Consider the following 21,788-nt stretch of genomic DNA (forward strand, 5'->3'; position numbering starts at 1 on the left):
GATTGGATGATCACAGACTGAAGCCAGCTCACACAAACAAATCTGAAGGACTGTTATCTCCCATTAACCAGCGAAACTGAAGTGGCAGGCAGCAAGGGCTCACACCTGTAATGCTGGCTGCACGGGAGGCTGAGATCTGAGGATCATGATTCAAAGCCAGCTTGGGCAGAAAAGTCAATGAGACTCTCCAATGAACCACCAAAAAAGGCCAAAAGTGGAGCTGTGGCTCAAGTGGTGAAGTACAAGTCTGGAGTAAAAGAAGCTCAGGACAGTGCCCAGGCCCTGAGTTCAAGCATCAAGACTGCCACCAGAAACAAAACAAAACAAAACAAAACACAAGTGGAGATGTGGCAGCAGGTATGAGCAAAAAGCCAAGCAAGAGGGGCTGGGCAGGTGGCTCAGTGGTAGAGCGCTCGCCTTGCATGCCTGAGGCCCTGGGTTCGATTCCTCAGCACCACATAAGCAGACAAAGCCGGAAGTGGCGCTGTGGCTCAAGTGGTAGAGCGCTAGCCTTGAGCTGAAGAGCTGAGGGACAGCGCCCAGACCCTGAGTTCAAGACCCATGATAGACAAAAAAAAAGCCAAGCAAGAGTGAGACCCCGGAAGGTGAGAATGTGGAAGGGGTGAAGGAGGTGTCACGGGTGAAGATGCACCGTATCCATAAACTGTTCTATGGCACCTCCCCTGAACAACTACTTAAAAGACAATAAAAATTTAAAAAAACTTAAATCTGTTATGTTAAACAACAAAAGGGCTAGAAAGATGGCTCAGTGGTAGAGCGCTCGCCTAGCATGCATGAAGCCCTGGGTTCGATTCCTCAATACCACAGACACAGAAAAAGCCAGAAGTAGCGCTGTGGCTCAAGTGGTAGAGTGCTAGCCTTGAGCCAAAGAAGCTCAAGCACAGTGCCCAGGACCTGAGTTCAAGCCCCAGGAGTAGGGGAAAAAAAAAGTGACAGACCCTGAGTTTAAGCCCTAGTACCAACACATACACACACACACACACACACACACACACACAGAGAGAGAAAATTCGCTAAAATAGCACATAGGAAGAATGAGGCAGGCCTACGAACGATCCAAACGTGGAAATTGTGCTATCTGATCTCTGACTACAAGAGTAATATAGAAGCAGGGTGCTGGTGGCTCACGCCTGTCATCCTAGCTACTCAGAAGGCTGAGGTCTGAGGACCATGGTTCAAAGCCAGCCCAAGCAGGAAAGTCTATGAACCATGAACCTCAGTGAGCCACCAGGGTCAGGAAAACATGGATGAGAATAGATTAAAGGCAACATAAAAAAAGCTGGGAGCCAGAGGAGTTCGAGAAACAGGCACCAAAATACAAGCAGCTGGGGCTCTGGCCGGCTTCTTTGAGCATGGGAAATTTCACTGAGCACAGCACTTGGGAAGACTCAACACGTGGCCAACAGTACCCAGGAATGTGTTCACTCGTGTGCCCACGTATCTGCATATTCAAGATCAACTCAGTTACAATTTATAAGTGATCTCTAGAGTAACATGGGGGAAAAAGTAATCTATGTAGTGTAAGAATAAAGCCAGGAGCACGTGGCTCACGCCTGTCATCCTAGCTACTCTGGAGGCTGAGATCTGAGGACTGGGGTTCAAAGGCAGCCTGAGCAGGAAAGATGGTGATTCTCTAAATCTCCAACTAACCAGCAAAAAGTCACCAGGGGAGACATGGCTCAAGTGGAAAGGCACCAGCCTCGAGTGACGAAGCCAAGTCAGAGCGTGAGGATGAGAGTTCAAGCACTGGTACCAGCAGAAAAAGAAGCAAGAAAAGCTGGGAGGGAGAGAGCGAGGGATCCAAGAAGAAATGCACTCATTCTCTGACTTACGTAACTGCCGCCCCGCTGTACATCACCTTTACAAACAATTTTTAAAAAATTGAAAGAAGAATAAGGGGGCTGGGCAGGTGGCTCCGTGGTAGAGCGCTCGCCTGGCATGCATGAAGCCCTGGGTTCCATTCCTCAGCACCACACACACAGAAAAAGCTGCACGTGGCGCTGTGGCTCAAGTGGTAGAGCGCTGGCCTTGAGCAAAAGCAGCTCAGGGACAGCGCCCAGGCCCTGAGTTCAAGCTGGAGAAAAAGGAGGAGGAGGAGGAGGAAGGGAGGGGAGGAGGAGGAAGAAGAGGAAGAGGAGGGAGGGAGAGAGAGAGAGAGAGAAGAAAGAAAGGACAAGAAAGCAAACCACCAATCTGTGGATCTGTTTAGGTTTGGCCCCGCTGAGAGGCAGGGAGAGAAGAGGGAAAGATTGGAGGAGAATATATCACTAGCGAAACATCTAGACAAATGCATTATCTCCATCCGGACTGTTTCAATGTCTATTTTAGAGGAGAAATGCTCATGCCATCAAATATGTGAAGACTTTTCCTAAGTGGGGCCTAACTCTCAAATCACCTCAAAATATCCGGAATGTCAGATGGTCCAGCAGAATAAAGACAGGTAATTTGTATTTCATCTCTGTATGGCTATGTCTTAAATGCATAGACAAGAGACAGTGATCAGAAAATACACAGCCAATGCCGGGCATGGTGGCTCCCGCCTGTCATCCCAGCGACTCAGGAGGCTGAGATCTGAGGATCACGGTTCAAAGCCAGGCCTGGCAGACAAATTTAAGACACTGTCGTCTCCAATGAACTGGCCAAAAAGAGCCAGAGGGTAAGCTGTGGCATCAGTGATTGTGCAAAAAAAGCCAATGGACAGCACCCAGGCCCTGAGTTCAAGCCCCAGCACCGGCATTAAAAAAAAGGGGTTGCAAATTTTATCTACACTGAATCCAAAATAATTTCCATTGATTATCTTTCCCTTATAGTAAAATGGTTTTAAAGGTTCTTTGTACAGACTGTAAGGTCACAGACATATCGGAAGTCTTGTATATCTGATTTCAAATCAACTCTGGCTGTTCTGGGGAGGAAAATTCCAGAACAATAATTAGGGACCCTGGAAAAGGACATTAAAAACAAAACAAAACAACAACAAAAAAAAACCAGGAGAGCTGAGTGCTGGTGGCTCCCGCCTGTCATCCCAGCTACTCAGAAGGCTGAGATCTGAGGATCATGGTTCAAAGCAAGCCTGGGCAGGAAAATCCATGAGACTCTCATCTCCGATGAACCACCAGAGAAAACCGGAAGTGGAGCTGTGGCTCAAAGTGGTAGAATGCTAGCCTTGAGGAAAAAAAGCTCAAAGGACAGCCGCCCAGGTCCTGAGTTCAAGTCCCAGGACACACATGTACACACTCGGATGGAAGGACACACACACACACACAAATATACTATTTGCTAGAACAGAATAAAAAGGAACTGTTCTCAAGAGCCAAATTCTGGGGGTAAAAAATACCTTCCCCTTCTATCTTTTCTATCATCAACATACATAGGCGTTCATTACTATGTTTTTCGATCTGATGGTCTAAGACACAACACAGAAAACTGCATTAAAACTTTAAACAAATGCGGACAGCTTTGGGAGCCAGACAGGAGGATGGAACGCGAAGGCAGTGTCGTGTCTGAAAGGAAATGCCAAGACAGAAAACACCATGCGCTCCACCAGCACAACAGAGAGCCGGGGTTTCATGGGGGGCGTGGGGGGGGGGGCGGGGGGGCTGTCATATTGCTGTTTGGTGGCTGTTTACTATTTTGTTTTCCAAAATGAAAAGAAGCAAGCTGGCGACATCTGTCACAAAGCCGAAATGAAACTTAAATGGCCAGGATTGCAGGTAGCAAAGCTTCTGCTACAAGAGACAGGTTCTCCAAGGCGTGGGGACACATACCCGCCCTCCGCAGAACCTAGGACGTGATCTGCCCTGAGCCCCGACGCCAAAAGAAAGAGAGAGAGAAACATCACCCGAAACGATCAGACGCGCCCCCCACAGCTGCCCTGAGCATCACCCAGAACATTCCACACCGGTACACTAGCCTAATGGGCCAAGCACTCACTCCCAAGAGATAGATTGTCCTCTTGCCTGTCAGATCATTCACACGCCATACATTATCCGAACTAGCCAAGCATCCAACATCGATGCACTGTCCTAATTCATAGGAATGGGTACAGTTATAAAAGGTGAGTATTTGTGATACATCGCAGAGAAATGACAGAAGTATCGCACTTAATGACCGCATTAACATACTGAATGATTAATTCTTGGTCATGCAATCAAAATGCTACTCCAAGTGTTTTCTGCAAATATATGAACCATGAAAATGTTTTCAGTTGGGCACTGGTGGCTCATGCCTTTAGTCCCAGCGACTCAGGAGGCTGTTACTGAGATCCAAAGCTGGTCCAGGAAGGAAAATCCATGAGACTCTCATCTCCAATTAGGCATCAAAAAAAAGCCAGAACTTCCAGCACCAGTGGCTCCCACCTGTCATCCCAGCTACTCAGGAGGCCGAGATGTGAGGATTGTGGTTCGAAGCCAGCCCAGGGAGGAAACTCAGTGAGACTGTTATTTCCAATAAACTACTGAAAACAGCCAGAAGGAACGTTGTGGCTCATGTGGTAGAGTGCTCACCTTAAGCAAAAGAAGTTCCAAGCCCCAGAACTGACACAAAAAAAAAAAAATTATTTCAGCTTTTAGTGGGAATTTCCAATAAACGATCAGAAGACAAGAAACGGTTACAGGATTTATCTAAAGCAAAAGTTAACATTTAGAACGGAAATACTTGGGGGCCAGACGTCAGTGGCTTCCATCTGCCATCCTAGCTACTCAGGAGGCTGAGATCTGAGGACTGCAGTTCAAAGCCAGCCTGGGCAGAAAAGCCAATGAGACTCTTTATCTATCTCCCAGGAACCACCAAAAAGCAGGAAATGGTGCTGTGGCTCCAAGTGGTAGAGTGCTAGCTTTGAGGACAAAAGCTGAGGGACAGTGCCCAGGCCCTGAGTTCAAGTCCCAGGACCGGCACACACACGCACGCACACGCGCGCACACACACACACACACACACACACACACACACACACAGAGGAAGGAAATATTTTGATCGCTTGCAATGCATTTTGGATATGAAAAGCACCACGTGGTAACGAGGAGACGTCATCTCAAGGAGCAGGTGGAGAATGGAAACGCAGGCTTACCCTCTGCTCCAGCGCTGACTGGGTCTGCTGTCTCAGAAGCGCTTTGAAAGGCCCGTCCTTCCCAGCACTGCCCATTCCTACAGGACAATCAGCACACAGATAACCAAAACACTGGAGGAACGCGAGCCCGACTCGGCCTTCTTCACAAACACGTGATTAAAAAGCATCCACACATTTCACAGCATTGGAGAAGCAACCTAAGCACATAGTTAATTCTGATAGAGTACACGAGAGTTCTTGTGTTGGTATTCTTTTTTCAAAAGCAAGGTGTCAGAATCAATTTTGCTCAAAGGATTATAAGAAAAAAATCATGCTACGGGAACAAAGCTCTGGATAGCAGTCCATTCTTATAACATCAAGTCGAACCAAAAAGTTCATCCAAATAGTGTCTATTGTTAATCTAACAAAGGACACAAAAAAGAAATGAGCAGTATTTGATCAAAGTTAAAAAAAAAAAAAAAAAGTGAAAAGAGCACTTAACTATACTGAACATATCCCAAAACTGTAGAGAACAAGAAACTGAGATAAAATTCAAGGTATAGCAAATTATATTCTCCTAGTTCCAGTTCTAAAGATAATAAAGTAGTATTAATTTCATACTTGCTAGCATTCATTCACAAATGTCAACAAAGTTTTTTTGAAATAAAGGAAAACTAAACTAAAAAAATGGACAGACAATAGACACATCATGAATGTAGATAGTTATGGACGAAAAAGAATATATTTCTCAAGCTCTTGGATGTATTTTTTAAGGCTTAATAGTAACGTTTTCCTGTCTTGCTTTACTGATTTGGAAATACCACCAGAACAACTATGGTAAGATTACAGTCTATAATCTATAAATATAATCTATATTATGCTCTATAAGCTATCATCATAATCTATATTATAATCTATGTATTACATAGTATAATTTATAAGCAAGGGAAGGTGGGAAGTGTTCTACACATCAAAACTAACACTCCACCCTTCCAAAGCTGAAAATGCAAACGGACAAATTCACTCCAGCGAGTTTAAAAAAAAGAACTCATCTAATTATTTTACATTTTTAGCTGGTTTTGGATAAGGAAACAAAAGTTAGCATGTGTACAGTCCCACTTCAGTTCTGTAACAACAAGAAATTCTTTTTTTTTTTTTTTGGTTTTCAACAGTACCCCCAAACGTGATTGTTTCGGACTATACAATGCTAAATAGAAAGAAAACGAAGTTTCTTCAGTGTGAAGCCTATTAAAAAGCCATAACGTAAAAGGCAAATTGGTAGTGATAAGTAAAATATCAAAAAAAAAAAGTTTTTAAATGGCAAAATAATTTGACTAATGCAGTAGGCAGGGGCAGGGGGAAAAAAAAAAGATAATCAAAGAATATCACCAAAAATGAGACTTAAACTGATTCAAACACAGTAATTTACTCATGGGTCGGCGTGGTTTCGTGAGAAGATGGGACAGGTCCAATGCGAAATGGAGCTGGTGTGGAGGGAGAGGAGAGAAAGCATCTAATCGTCCTGACGGTGACCCTTCAGGCCATGCCCTCCGACAGAAAATAAGTCGGGACAAATACGCGTTGGGGACATGTGGGATCCTCCACTGGGCCATTCTCAAGGCTGTCTCTGGGATCATGCTACAGGTACAGTGGTGTTCAGCAGTGGGACCGTGAGCAGAGCTCCATCCTTTTGTCTAGAGTAGGAAGTCAGGAAGAGTCGCTTTGTTTTGTTTTTGTGTTTTGCAAAGTGGATGACAGCATGGGATCCTACCAGAAGTAGACAGGAACAGCTCGTCACTGAAAGAAACGCTTTTCCTCAGGACTGGGCACCCGGGGGAAGGATGAGGGCTAAGGCTAGGTCCCGAGAGAAGACAGGGCTGTGTGAGATGGAAAGGTTCACAAGAGAGGAGAGGGGGGCTGGGGCTCTGGGAGACCCCAGCTCCTGGAGGGGAAGGTGCTGTGGGGAAAAAACAAAAGACAAAAAAAAAAAAAGTAGCAGAGATGCAGGTTCAGAAGGTGATCAGAAAAACGCACACGAAGGCAGACAGGCAATGGGGGCGGGCAGGACTGGAGCCAATGAACTTCAATGTACAGACAGGTGCATGAAGCAGGGGAGAACCATCAGCAATTCCACCCAGCACAAGGCAAATAAGCACACGTCTAAGCTTAATAAAAAACAAACTCAAATGTTCTCTTCCTTTACATGTGTTCAACTTGATGCCTTTTTTTTTTGTGCCAGTCTTCTTGGGACTTGAACTCAGGGCCTGGGCGCTGTCCCTGAGCTGCTTTTGCTCGAGGCTGGCGCTCTACCACTTGAGCCACAGCGCCACTTCTGGCTTTTTCTGTGTACGTGGTGCTGAGGAATCGAACCCATGGCTTCATGCATGCTAGGCAAGCATTCTACCACTGAGCCACCTGCCCAGCCCTTGATGCAATTTAAACTTTCTTTTTTTTTCAGTGATGGGGTTTGGATTCAAGGCATGAACACTGTCCCTAAACTGTTTTTTCTGCTCAAGACTGGCTAATGCTCTGCCACTTGAGCCACAAGCCATTCATTGTGACTCTCTCCAATAAACCACTAGAAAACCAGGAGTGGAGCTGTGGCTCACACGGTAGAGCGCTCGCCTTGAGCTGAAGAGCTCAGAGACAGGGCTCAGGCCCAGAGTTCAAGCCCCACGACCACAAAAAAAAAAAAAAAAAAAAAAAGAATTTCATGGACTTTCCTGCCCAGGCCGGCTTTGAACCGTGATCCTCAGATCTCAGCCTCCCGAGTAGCTGGGTGGGATGACAGGCGGGAGCTACCAGTGCCTGGCAGTTGTAATCATCCTTAAAACACAGTTCTTAGAAATGTAAACTACTTCCCTCGTTCTGTTTAACTTGGAAGGTGGAAATGTACCACATCGTTTAAGTATACCTAAAAATGTGTTGCACCAAAAAAATAAGATAAAATACAAATTCAAAGAAAATCTTTAAATTGATGCTAGATCCTTGTCTAAAAAAGAAATGTACTCACTACCTAACTTATGTACCTGGGATTCCTCTGAACATCACCTAAGTAATAATAAAAAAGAAAAAAAAAGGGAAGAAAATTGTTTCTAGCTAAGAGGTAACATACTGTGGTGTTTTAAAATTGAATGTACATTTTTGTGTGTGAGCCAGTCCTGGAGCTTGAACTCAGGCCTTCTGAGTTCAAGGCTAGCTCTCTACCACGTCAGAAACAGCCTCCACTTCCGGCTTTTTGCTGGATAATTGGAGGTCAACACCTGGCTTGAATGTATATTATTTTTTAATCAAGTACTCAGTACCATATAAGGTAGACAGTGGCCATTTTTAATTTAAAATAAAGACTAACTTATTTGTCTGATTTTGATGTTGAGAATCTTTCTTCTGCAATGTCTCATCTATATTCTGATTACAGTACTTATGCATATGCACAGATCTGAGCTCAGAGTTCTAATACTCTCTGGATGATAAAAACAAAGTATAGTTTCTGGATGATAAAAACAAAGTATAGTTAACAGCCCGGTTAAAAAATTATAAATTGCCTCAAAACAAGGATTCAATTAGTATCCAAACACTAGCATTCAGAAATTCCAGGCTTATTAGTTGAGTATTTAGGAATAAGCCTCATTAAATGTAAAAGATTAAGCTAGACACAGATGACTCATGCCTATAATCCTAGCTCCTCAGGAGGCTAAGCTCTGAGGATCTCGGTTCAAAGCCAGCCCAGGCAGAGAAGTCTATACGACTCTTTATCTTCAGTGAACCACAGGAAAAAGCTGGAAGTGGATGATGGGTCAGCTGATAAGAATGCCAAACTGGAGTGAAAAAATGAAGGGACAGTGCCCAGTCTCTGAGCGCAAGCCCCAGTACTGGCACACACACAAAAGCAAATACATAAACAATTAGAATCTACAGAACTATGAGAGACTGAGCAGAAAAACAGGCAATAATGTTAACTATTCTGGTATGTTAGTATTATTACGTATATTATTATAGTATTGCTATAACAATATAATAGTATAATACTATATAATAATAAAATAGTATTATATAACATTAGTATAATAGTATTAACTATTATAACTATTATAATTAACAGAAAATACAACTTTCTTGGACACATCTTTCCTATCTTTGTTCTCTTTCTGGCTTTCCAGTTTCCAAATAACTATCCAGTGATCATCGGCTTCTTGTACCCCACTATTTCTTGGGGTGCTGATTAAGACCAAATGACTACAAATTAATACATTTCTGATAAGATTAGCGTGGAACTAACTACGGGACAAAGAAGCATTTGTAAATGAGTTGGTAAGGCTGGAAGAGTTCGCTGCTGACATCACAGATGCTATGGTAAAGCCAATGCGGAAGGCAGGTAAGCCTGGCCAGCTGCATCCTGTTTGATAGACTGCCCTCCGCTTGGCCTTCCAGATGAATCAAGGAGCAGAAAGAGCCCAGTGCTGACGGCTCACGCCTGTAATCCTACCCACTCAGGAGGCTGAGATATGAGATGTATTTCCAATTAGCTCCAACTAGCCAAAAGCCAAAAGTGGAGATGTGGCTTAAGTGGTTGAGTGTCAGCCTACGCGTGAAAAAAGCCAAGAGCACCAGGCCCTGAGTTCAAGCCCCAGAGCTGGTACTGAAAAACCAAACCAAACCAAACCCTACAGAACCCGAGGTGCCGAACATTCGTAGAACTGGGGGTGTCACTCAGGGGTAGAAAGCTGGCCTAGCACGCAGGAGGCCCTGGGGTTTGACAGCTAGACTACATTTAAAAACATAAGGGCTGGGCAGGTGGCTCAGCGGCAGAGTGCTTGCCAAGCATGCATGAAGCCCTGGGTTCCAGTCCTCAGTACCACATAGAAAAAGTCAGAAGTGGTGCTGTGGTTCAAGTGGAAGAGCCCAGAGAGGCTGAGGGACAGAGCCCAGGCCCCAAGTTCAAGCCCCAAGACTGGCAAAATAATTAAAAAGAAATATAAAAAAGAAAAAATAATAATAAAAAGAGAGAAAAGAAAAAAAAGAAGAAAAAAAAAAAGATTTACAAAACACAGTGGTTTTGGTTCTGTTTGGTTACAAACATCAAGGCCAGAATCTATTTTTTTTTTTAATAGACTACAGTTTGAGCGGTTCAATGTTTATGGCAGTAAGTCTGACCAGAATGCCACACGCCAAAGCACTGGTGGCTACACCCAGCTAGAGCTTGAGCTAGGATTCACCAGTGGGTCTGTCCCTCGAACTTTCCAGAAGATGGGACCTGCATGTCCTAAACCATGGCTAGATCCTCTACCAAAAAAAAGTCTCATGGACTTTCCTGCCCAGGCTGGCTTTGAACCGTGATCCTCAGATCTCAGCCTCTGAGTAGCTGGGATTACAACCGTAAGCCACTGGCACCACTTCCAGTTTTCTGGTGGTTCACTGGAAATAGGAGTCTCACAGACTGCTGCCCAGGCTGGCTTCAAACTGTGATCCTCAGATCTCGGCCTCCTGAGTCCCTAGGATTACAGATGTGAGAAACTATCGCCTGGCTGTGATTTGTATGTGTGTGTGTATTTTTTTTAATTTTAATTTTATTTTTTGTTGTTGTTGGTTGTGGGGCTTGAACTCTGGGCCTGAGTGCTGTCCCTCAGCTCTTCAGCTCAAGGCAAGTGCTCTACCACTTGAGCCACAGCGCCACTTCCGGTTTTCTGGTAGTTTATTGGAGATAGGAGTCTCATGGACTTTCCTGCCCGGGCTGGCTTTGAACTGTGATCCTCAGATCTCAGCCTCCTGAGTAGCTGGGATGATAGGCGGGAGCCACAGGTGCCTGGCCGTGAATACAATTTTTATTGTTCTTTAAGATTATAACAATGTCAGCAGTTGTTGTTTAAAATATAATGGAATTATTTAAAGAACCTAGCTCTGATTTGGGCAGTTAAGTATCTCATTTCATGTCTTATCTACTTTTGAGAAGAAAACATAATTCACAGAAACCCAAGGGTTATTCGTAAAAATACAAACAGAAATGAACAAAATGGAAAGTGAAAAAAATTGAGAAATAGTCCAAGTAAAAACAAAGCAAAACAACGTTGGGTGTCTAAAAACAAACAAACAAACAAAAAATGCTGTTTTCTGACTTAGGACAATTAAGATGAGCAAAAGCAAAGGTCGTACACCACAAATGGAGAAATGAGGGGTGCCACCTGCTCCCCTCTACCCTGCAGGACCTCCTGCATAATGCTTGGTAAGTCCTACCACTGAGCTAGCCGCCAGCCCCATCTACAAATAACTAGATCACTACGCTGCCAGGAAACCATTGCAATTCTGGAAGATTCCTTCCGAGATACCATGGTAGGACTACATTCTGAAACGGAAACAAGGAATCACGTGCCAATGCTTTGAAGTGTTTTATTCCTGCTCCGTTTGGGCAGGGGGGAAAACAGAAAGATCCACACCCCAAAAGAAAAGCGTGGACTGGATCTCCACAATGAATTGGATCTATTAAAAAGAAAAAAGAAAAGAAAAATGCCCATCTCTCAACAAGATCAGGTCGAAATGATTTAAAAAAAAAAAAAAAGGATAAAAAAGAAAAAGCTTCCTACTTTAGTTGAAGTCACTGAAAAATGATCGCCCTATGCACCCTGGAGGGACCGAAGCAAAAAAAAACCAGAGGAAAGAGTGGCGTGAAGACGTCCCAGAAACGAAATAAGAATTTTCCAATTTAAAAACAAAACAAAACAAAAATTAAAAAGAGGAGGAAGGGAGAGGAGGGGAAGGGAGGGATGGGGGGAGGGAGGGGAGGGGAGGGGGCAGGGCCAGTGGAAATCTCTTACCCGTTTTGGGTGTCAAACTTAAGTCTGTGTCTGAAGAAGACTGTCGGCTGTACGATTTAGAAGGAGAAAAGGAGTAAGTGTGATTTTTCAGAGGGGTGGAAGGTCCTGATGAGGGAGCACAGGGCCTGGGGTCTTCGCTGAAGGGCGCCCTGCCAGAAGAAGGGGGAGAAACATGGAATAATCATGTGCCAGGAGGGCTCTGGAGAGACGGCAGCATGATGGGGGGGCGGGCCCACTGAGGCAGGGCCGGTCTGTCCTGCGGGACATGTAGAAGAACCAGTGCCGCTTACAACTTTTCTCAGCATTCTCTGGAGGAAAATTATCTGCATTGAAACAGTTAATAAGCCAAGGGAAAAGAAAACAAAAAGGCCATTTATAAAATTAAAAAAAAAAAAGCATGAAATGACATATTAATGCGCAAAATAATATACATATATATATACACATTAAAGAAATCAACACATCTAAACCAACTGGAAAATCACGGTGTGTGGAAATCGACGTGTGTTTTCCGATTTAGAGACACACACTTACACACACACACACACCTAGATTTCCTCCAAAGAACAAACACATACAGAAACCAGTATTAAAAAGAAAACAACCAAAGAAAAAAAGTATGTTTCCTTATCCCAAAGTAGCAGGAGTGACACAGCTAAAAACGCAGCTGACATGAACAACTCTGCGTGGAAAGCAAAACCCACACTTACCTGTCCACCAGCAACTCCATTCCACAGAAGGCGCGAGAACCTTCTGCTTGCCACCCCCGGGTGGGTTTTGGGGGAACCCATGAGGCCAGAAAGAAAAAAAGCCCCAACTCCTTCTGAGCGATTTCATTTTAGAATCGGACCCAATCAGGCTTTCTCAGCCAATATGGAAGGAACTGGCAATTTCACAGGCAGACTCCAATTGGGGGAGTCGGGGAAGAGGGGGGGGGGCGCGGCACCCAGGTTCTGCGAGGCTCTGTGGAACAGATTTTTGACATCCAGAGGATCACACTTCCTTTTCTGTAAGTGTGAGCTTGCAGGATGGCTCAGCCCACAGTGCTCACTGCAGCTGGAATGAGAATTCGGAGCCTGGAGGAGGCTGGGATTTGGGGGTGCCTGCCTCTCTCTCCCCAGCTCAGGGGGGCGGGGGGGAGGTTCCGAACAGTGCCGTACCAGTGTAGATGAGAGTGGGGACAGACACAGAGAGGTTCTGGGTGAGTCGGGAGCCGCAGGCAGTGTGAATTGGGCTGTTATGAGTCGAGCGGCATCCGTGGCTGTTTGCGGGGTGGGCGAGCGGAGACCTGAGAGATTTGTGGTCACAGTGGAAGAAAAGAGAACACAGCACATACAACAGATCGCACGGTTAGCTTAAAATACTTGTAAAGGAGTTCGCAGGCAAAGGAGAGAACTTATTACATATATATATATGTATATATGTGCACATATTCATATTCTTTTTGGAAACCCTACCATGCAAAGAAAAAAAGTTCAAATGCAAAGAACAGCTACATAGCCGGGTGCTGGTAGCTCCCGCCTGTCATCCCAGCTCCTCAGGAGGCTGAGAGCTGAGGATCACAGTTCAAAACCAGCCCCTAGCAAGAAAAATCTGTGAAACTCTGTATCTTCACTGTATCTTTAATAACTGAAACTCAAGTGGTACAACACTAGCCTTGAGCCAAAAAGCAAGCTCAGGGAGACCGCTCAGGCCCTGGGTTCCAGCCCCATGACCAGCACACACACACAAAAAATTCATTAGCTGGGGCTGGGAAGGTGGCTCAGTGGTAGAGCGCTTGCCTTGCATGCCTGAGGCCCTGGGTTCCATTCCTCAGCACCACATTAAGCAGAAAAAGCCAGAAGTGGTGCTGTGGCTCAACTGGTAGAGCGCCAGCCTTGAGCTGAAGAGCTGAAGGACAGCGCCCAGGCCCAGAGTTCAAGCCCCAAGACCAGACCCCCCCCAAAAAAAAAAATTCATTAGGATCTAGGTTTTAAGACCCTGTAACATACAAATTATTTTCATTGGGTTAGGACTTACTATATAGTATTAGAAAGATAAAAAAAAGCAGTCAAACATGAAGTTTTCCTATTACTTTTGTACTGAAATAGGCGTTGCTGATATAAATGGTTAAATAATCTATGAAGGAAGTGAAAAACTGTTTCTGTTTAGAATTTCAAGATGGAGTATTTAAGAAAATAATTAGAAAAAAAAAAAAAGTTGTGTTGAAGGATTATGTTTAGGGCTGGGCAGGTGGCTCAGTGGTAGAGCGCTCGCCTAGCATGCATGAGGCCCTGGGTTTGATTCCTCAGTACCACAGACACAGAAAAAGCTGGAAGTGGCGCTGTGGCTCACTGGGTAGAGCGCTAGCCTTGAGCAAAAGACGCTCAGGGACAGCGCCCAGGCCCTGAGTTCAAGCCCCAGGACTGGCCAGAAAAAAAAAGACAATCCTAAGGAAGCAATGCAGGCACCTCCCTGGGCAGCTGTTTCGCATCTGGAGGAAGGAGCTGTGCAAACCTCGAGGAGGAAGCATGCCCCTCCCCTCAGCCCTGCCCCGGCTCACAGCAATGGCTCTCTGATTGCACAGGCATTTCCTTATCTCATTCCAGTATGTTCTAAGACACTGCAGCATTGAGTACCAGTATCTTTCAGGTGCCTTATCTCCCCAAGCCAAGCCTGTCCACACCCTGAAGATAAATTCCTAGGGTGCCAAGTGTGTGTGGGGGGGGGGGGGGGGAGGGGGGAACGGAACCCAGGGCTTCTGTTTGGTTATACTTGTTTCTTTTTGAGACAGAATCTCAGTAGGTATCCCAGGCTGGCCTTGAACTCAAGATCTTTTTCTGCCTCAGCCTCTCCAGTACTGGGATTATAGGTGTGCACTACCACACTTGGTTGCAAGACTCAAGGTTCTAATTCAATTTCAATGGATAGGAGACAAAATTTGGATTACTCAAAAAAAAAAAAATTAATAGGACAATCTGACTCCATCTGCACGAGCTAGAAATTTGTGTTTCCCAGAATGTACTTGAACTCAGGTTTTTGTGTTGGTTTTTTTTTTTTTTTTGTCGGTCACAGGGCTTGAACTCTGGGCCTGGGCGCTGTCCCTCAGCTCTTCAGCTCAAGGCAAGTGCTCTACCACTTGAGCCACAGCGCCACTTCTGGTTTTCTGGTGGTTTATTGGAGATCAGAGTCTCACAGACTTTCCTTCCCAGGCTGGCTTTGAACCGTGATCCTCAGATCTCAGCCTCCTGAGTAGCTGGGTGTGAGCCACCTGCACCTGGCTCAAACTCAGATTTTTTAGAAATTACTGCACTTACGCATGTGCTACTAAATAAAATTAGACAATAAGCAATACTGTACTTTCTTTTGAGAATAATTTTCTGTGTGTGTGTGTGTGTGTGTGTGTGCACCAGTACTAGCGCTTGAGAGCCGGCACTGTCCCTAAACTTTTCCTCTCAAGGCTGGTGTTCTACCACTTGAGCCACAACCCCACTTCCCATTTTTTGATGGTTAATGATGACAGGAGCTCACACTTTCCTACCTGAGCTGGTATTGAAGCATGATCCTCAGATCTCAGCCTACTGAACAGCTGGGATAATAGAAATGAGCTGCTATGCCTGGCCAACCTCATTATTAAACCAGACAATAAAGCCTGTCTTAAATAATCCATGTTGAGGGGTGCTGTCTTCAAAACATGAGGCCCCCGTGTTTCAGACTCCTGAGATTTTTTTTTGCCATTTGGAGTATTTGCAAAGCTCCACCACTGAAGGTTTCTAACCTGAAAAACCTAAAAATCCACCCAAGGGCCTGGGCAGGTGGCTCGGTGGTAGAGTGCTCGCCTAGCATGCATGAAGCCCTGGGTTCGATTCCTTAGTAGCACACACGCAGAGGAAAAGCTGGAAGTGGCGCTGTGGCTCAAGTGTCTTGAGCAAAGAAAAGAAACTCAGGGCCAGGGCTCTGAGTTCAAGCCCCAAGACTGGCAGATAATAATAATGATAATACATTAACAAATAAAATAAAAATCCACCCGAGTATGCAGGCTGTGGGGCGGGCTGAGCCTGGAAGGTGGACTCTCTGCCTTCAGACAGACGTGTGCTGAGCCAGGCAGTGTGGTGTGCCCACAGTTCCGGATGAGGAGGAGGTCTGGGCCGGGCTGAGCGACAAAGACAGACCCCCATCTCCAAAAAAGGAAACAGAGACAGACAGGGGTGAACAGTTCAAAGCCAGCCCGGGCGAGAAAATCCGAGAGACTCTCATCTCCAAGGAACCACCAGAAAACTGGAAGTGGCGCTGTGGCTCCAGTGGTAGAGCACCAGCCTGGAGTGAAAGAGCTCAGGGACAGCGCCCAGGCCCTGAGTTCAAGTCCCAAGACTGACCAAAAAAAAAAGACATAGGGAGGGAGGAGAAAAGAGGGGAAGGGAGGGGGGAGGATGTGGGAGGGGGCAGGTAGGAGGGGAGGGAGGAAGATGTGGGAGGAGAGGAAGGGAAGGGAAGAGGTAGGAGAGGGAGGGAGGAGGGGGAGGGCTGGGGAGGGGAGGAGGAAGGGAGGCCAGGCCTACTTGGCTGACACCCACTCATCTCATTTCATTCTCCTGGCCCGCCTGGCCTTGGTGGGCCTCTACGCCTCGAGTGGTCCAACTCTCACACGCAGGGTTCAAAGCCACCCCTAGACACCTAACGTCTCATGGCTTTCATGGTACGCCATTTTCTATCAGTCCAACGGGTCGATCTACCTATCCAACGATGAGCTTGGCCACGGATGTCTGATCAGAAAAAGCATGGGGGGGAGGGTACACAAAGGATTGCTGCACATGGCTCCGAACTGTGACCCATGGGACGCGCACCCGCCCGGGGGGCGGACCCCGGCGCCATACTTACTCCTTCATCTCTTTGGAGGGGGAGTGGCACGTCGGGAGGAAGGTGGCTGGGTTCGTTAAGGTGTCCAGCGTGCACGCCGTGCCGATGGCTCGGACCACGAGCCCCGACTCGCCCTCCAGATCAAAACACTGCAAGTACCCGACCACCGCGTTCCCGCGCATCTCCAGGACTTTCAGGCCAATCTTCCTCTGCAGCTCACCTACAAAACAAGCCCACACGTCCCGCCTGCTCACACAACGCGGCGCTCAAATCCCGACAACCTGGGCGCCGGTGGCGGGCGCCTGTCAGCCCAGCCGCTCAGGAGGCTGAGATCTGAGGACCGGGGGCTGAGGCCTAGCCCGCGCAGGGAAGTCTGTGAGACTCTGGATCTCCAGTGAAGCAGCAAAAAGCCAGAAGCAGAGCTGTGGCTCAAGGGGTAGAGCACCAGCCTTGGGCACAAAAGAGCTCAGGGACAGCGCCCAGGGTCGGAGTGCTAGGAGAGATGGTATTTGGACAAGGGCGGTGCAAAGGTAATGGTTGAAGATGGCAGGATTACAGCGGGAGGGGTTCGAACCTAAGCTCTGACACCAGAACCAGCGCCTGCCGGCACCTCCTCATCACCAGCGCTGTGTTCTTTCCACTAAGACACTCTCTGAACACAATTTCTTTATTCTTTTGTGCCAGTCCTGGGACTTGAACTCACAGCCTGGCTGCTGACCCTGAGCTTTTGGGCTCCAGGTGAGTGCTCTACCACTTGAGCCACAGCTCCACTTCCAAATTTCTATTCTTCATTGGAAATCAGAGTCTCACAGACCTTCCTGCCCTGGTGGGGCTTTGAATCACGATCCTCAGGTCTCAGCCTCCTGAGTGACTGGGATGACAGGAGTGAGCACCAGTGCCCGGTTTAAAATTTCATTTCGCTACTGGCTTCTGAGTCACATTTCTACGTTTCAAAACACGCAGCTGAAAATGGGCCAGGGGTAGGAATCAGTCATTTAAAATTCATAACCAGGGCTGGGCATGTGGGTTAGTGGTAGAGCGCTTGCCTAGCATGCATGGAGCCCTGGGTTCGATTCCTCAGTACCACATTCACAGAAAAAGCCAGAAGTGGTGCTGTGGCTCAAGAGGTAGAGCACCAGCCTTGAGCAAAAGAAGCTCAGGGACAGCACCCAGGCCCTGAGTTCAAGTCCCAGGACTAGCAAAACAACAACAAAAACAACAACTTCATAACCAGTTTCGACAACATTTCAAGCAGCACTTCACAAACAAGTCAAAGACGCTGGGAGAATGATGTCAATCAACACCAATGCCGCTTTGTATAAATACCTGACATTAAGGAAATGAGTCTCTGTCTGGCCTCATTGGACGCCCTGGGTGTGCGGATCCGATCGATCCACTGATACTCTGGGTCTTCATTGACCACAAGTTCTTCCACAAATCCATGAATGACCACAGCTCTGTAACACTTGGGGATGGATGTTGCTGTTAAAACAAATCATCTATTATGTGTCCATTTTTTTTTAATTATGTGTATTTAAGCTGGGTGCTGGTGATTATATCTTAGCTACTCAGGAGACTAAGACCTAGAGGAGCATGGTAATAAGCCAGTCTGGGCCACGCATCCGTGGCTCCCGCCTGTCATCCCAGCTACTCAGGAGGCTGAGATGTGAGGATCATAGTTCGAAGCCAATCTGAGCAGGAAAGTCCATGAGACTCTCATCTCCGACAAACCACCAGAAAACGGGAAGTGGAGCTGTGGCTCAAGGTGGTAGAGTACTAGCCTTGAGCAAAAGAGCTCCGGGACAGTGCCCAGGACCTGAGTTCAAGCCCCAGGACTGGCACACGCTAAAAAAATTTTAATTAAATAATAAGTATTATTTTTTTCCCTTGGCCTCAAAACCAAAGTGTAATACTATTTTTCTATTAGTTTTTGGGAACAGAAATTTGATGTTGTATATCTCAAAAGGATTACATTTCTTCTTGAGTAAGACAACGCATTTACTTACTGCAGAAGAATTTCACCCCGCACGAGGACTGTCTAAATCGATTTAAATCATTGAAAAGGTCTACTTTGACGACGACATTGATTTCTCCACGGATACCTAAAGATTCAAAAGGAAAAGAAAATAATGTGCAATTAAATAAGGAAGCGAAAGGATGGTAACAGAAGTTATCTCAATAATGTAACAATCTTAGCACAACACTTCCTAACTTTTTTTTTTTTTTAAGTCAGTCATGGGGCTTGAACTCAGGGACTGGGCGCTGTCCCTGAGCTTCTTTTGCTCAAGGCTGGCGCTCTGCCAGTTGAGCCACAGCTCCACTTCTGATTCATTGGAAGATAAGAGTCTCATGGACTTTCCTGCCCAGGCTGGTTTTGAACTATGATTCTCAGATCTCAGATTCTTGAGTAGCTGGGATGACAGGCATGAGCCACCAGCACCGGGCTTAATTATTTTCATACGATGGTTTACTGTTAACATTTTCTGAAGCACAACATGAATATTTTTCACTATGGCCACAGGTGTGCAATAATGTAAGCCAAGACGAAGTAGAAAGGCATCCAATTCACTGATGGGAATGAGGACAATGTACTCATTACACGTGACATCAACCCAGGAAGTTAACTTCTCTAACCGTGAGCGGCATCTCCATATTAGGGAAGAAATTAAAACTGGAAGCCAGTGGCTCACACCTGTCATCCTAGCTACTCAGGAGGCTGAGATCTGAGGATCATGGTTCAAAGCCAGCCTGGGCAGGAAATCTGTAAGACTTGTCTTCATTTAACACAAAGAAGCTAGAAGTGGAGCTCTGGCTCAAGTGGCTGAGCACTAACTAGACTTACAGCAAACAGGCTCAAGGGTAGCACCTAGGCCTTGAGTTCGAACCCTAGGACCAGCACACACATACACATAGAAAAGATTCAGAACCTCAACAACGTTTCTTTACATAGGCCACATCTATCAATATTTACCACGTAACAACCGAAATTGGCAGTTTAAAAGCATTATTCCTGTAAAGTCACAATAAGCTGCTGACAACTCTGTGCTTTCCAAACAAACAAAAGAATTCATTTGATATGAATGGCTCTATTACAAGTTCATGAACTTCTTTTTTTTTTGGTCAGTCATAAGGCCTGAACTCTGGGCCTGGGCGCTGTCCCTCAGCTCTTCAGCTCAAGGCTAGATCTCTACCACTTGAGCCAGAGCGCCACTTCCGGCTTTTTCTGCTTATGTGGTGCTAAGGAGTCGAACCCAGGGCCTCATGCATGCAAGGCAAGCGCTCTACCACTGAGCCACCTGCCCAGCCTGTCCTGAGCAAATTCTTTTGCTCAAGGCTAGCGCTCTACCACTTGAGCCACAGTGCCATTTCTGGCTTTTTCTGTGTCTGTGGTATTGAGGAATGGAACCCAGGGCCTCATGCCTGCTAGGCGAGCACTCTACCACTGAGCCCCCTGACCAGCCCTCTTTTTTTTTTTGTGCTGGTACTGGAGCTTGAGCTCAGGCCACGGTCTGTCCCTGAACTTTTCAAGTCTGATGATCTACCACTGGAGCTCAGTCTCTACTTCTGGCTAGTCGGTGGTGCAGTGGAGGTCAGGGTCTCACGGACTTTCCTGCCCACCGTGTATGGTGTCGTAGATGGGGAACCAGCCCGAGATGACGGTGGCGGCCTCGCTGACCAGCAGAGGGTCGATGTCGATGTACACCTTGCCGATGGCGTCGTTTGCACTGTAGGTGTCGTGGTCCAGCACGGTGATCTGCAGCGGCTCGTCCTGCAGATCCTCATCGTCCACCTGCAAGCACGCAGCCCTCCATGCGGACCTTGCTTTGGTTGCTTTTGTTTTTCTATGTGTGGTGTGAACTATCTTTAAGTAGTTGTCCAAAGGAGCTACCATTGTACAAAGTGGATTACGAACCCAATAAACCATGGTTGACAGTCTGGGCTTCTGTTTTGTTGGTTTTCTGCCAGCTCCTGGGGCCTGAACTCAGAGCCGGGACTGGAGGCTGTCCCCTGAGCTTTTTCACCCGGGGCTGGTGCTCTACCACCTAGGCCACAGCTCCATGTCCAGCTTTTGTTTTTGGCCAGTCAGTCCGGGGCGGGCGCTGTCCCCGAGCTCTCTCTCCTGCTCCACCCTCTACGGAGGGGTCCCCACCCGACCACCCCTGGCCCCAGGAGAGGGGTGGCGCCCAGAAACGGCTCATCTCTGCACACCGCACACCTACCTCGAACTTAAACCACTCCGAGTTCCAGTGAGGGTTCAGCGACTTGAGGTACACGTCCGTCTTAAAGGTGGTGTTGCCGAACTTCACCTGAGGATGAGCAGACGGGGGTGGGGCTGGAGGTGCAGCCACGGGAGGAGGGCGGGCTGGGGGGGGGAGAGGGGCGGGGAGGGCCTCCCCCGGCGGGGAAGGACACGATCACCTGCTGACACCCTCCACCGGGCGTCTCCAACACAGGGAGAACACCGTACACCCAGGATGCTGCTCCACGATGTTACTACTGTGCCCAGGAGCGCTCGGCCGTCAGCGCTGGACTGCGCATGCCCAGGAGCACTCAGCAGTCAGCGCTGGGCTGCGCATGCCCAGGAGCACTCAGCAGTCAGCACTGGACTGCGCATGCCCAGGAGCACTCAGTGGTCAGTGCTGGACTGCACATGCCCAGGAGCACTCGGCGGTCAGCGCTGGACTGCACATGCCCAGGAGTGCTCAGCGGTCAGCGCTGGACTGAGCATGTCCAGGAGCACTCAGCGGTCAGTGTTGGACTGCGCATGCCCAGGAGCACTTGGCGGTCAGCGCTGGACTGCGCATGCCCAGGAGCACTCAGCAGTCAGCGCTGGACTGAGCATGCCCAGGAGTACTCGGCGGTCAGCGCTGGACTGCGCATGCCCAGGAGTACTCGGCAGTCAACGCTGGACTGCGCATGCCCAGGAGCACTTGGCGGTCAGCGCTGGACTGCACATGCCCAGGAGCGCTCGGCGGTCAGCGCTGGACTGCGCATGCCCAGGAGCACTCGGCGGTCAGCGCTGGACTGAGCATGCCCAGGAGTACTCAGCAGTCAGCGCTGGACTGCACATGCCCAGG

The 21,788-nt window shown here is 47.3% G+C and overlaps 1 protein-coding gene across 1 annotated transcript in view; it reads right to left on the reverse strand.

Moving 5' to 3' along the window:
• Window positions 1-21,788, reverse strand: part of C2cd5 (C2 calcium dependent domain containing 5) — a 70,172-nt gene that overhangs the window by 43,308 nt on the left and 5,076 nt on the right. The window contains exons 2-8 of the mRNA XM_042699478.1: window positions 20,931-21,017; window positions 20,329-20,500; window positions 18,717-18,812; window positions 18,037-18,192; window positions 16,732-16,930; window positions 11,875-12,023; window positions 5,087-5,163 (exon numbers count right to left, since the gene is read on the reverse strand). Coding sequence (XP_042555412.1) covers window positions 5,087-5,163; window positions 11,875-12,023; window positions 16,732-16,930; window positions 18,037-18,192; window positions 18,717-18,812; window positions 20,329-20,500; window positions 20,931-21,017 — 936 coding nt within the window. The remainder of the gene's footprint in view (window positions 1-5,086; window positions 5,164-11,874; window positions 12,024-16,731; window positions 16,931-18,036; window positions 18,193-18,716; window positions 18,813-20,328; window positions 20,501-20,930; window positions 21,018-21,788) is intronic.

This window comes from Dipodomys spectabilis, unplaced genomic scaffold (assembly GCF_019054845.1).
Source record: "Dipodomys spectabilis isolate Male_0828 unplaced genomic scaffold, ASM1905484v1 ptg000252l, whole genome shotgun sequence".
NCBI classification, from domain to species: Eukaryota; Metazoa; Chordata; class Mammalia; order Rodentia; family Heteromyidae; genus Dipodomys; species Dipodomys spectabilis.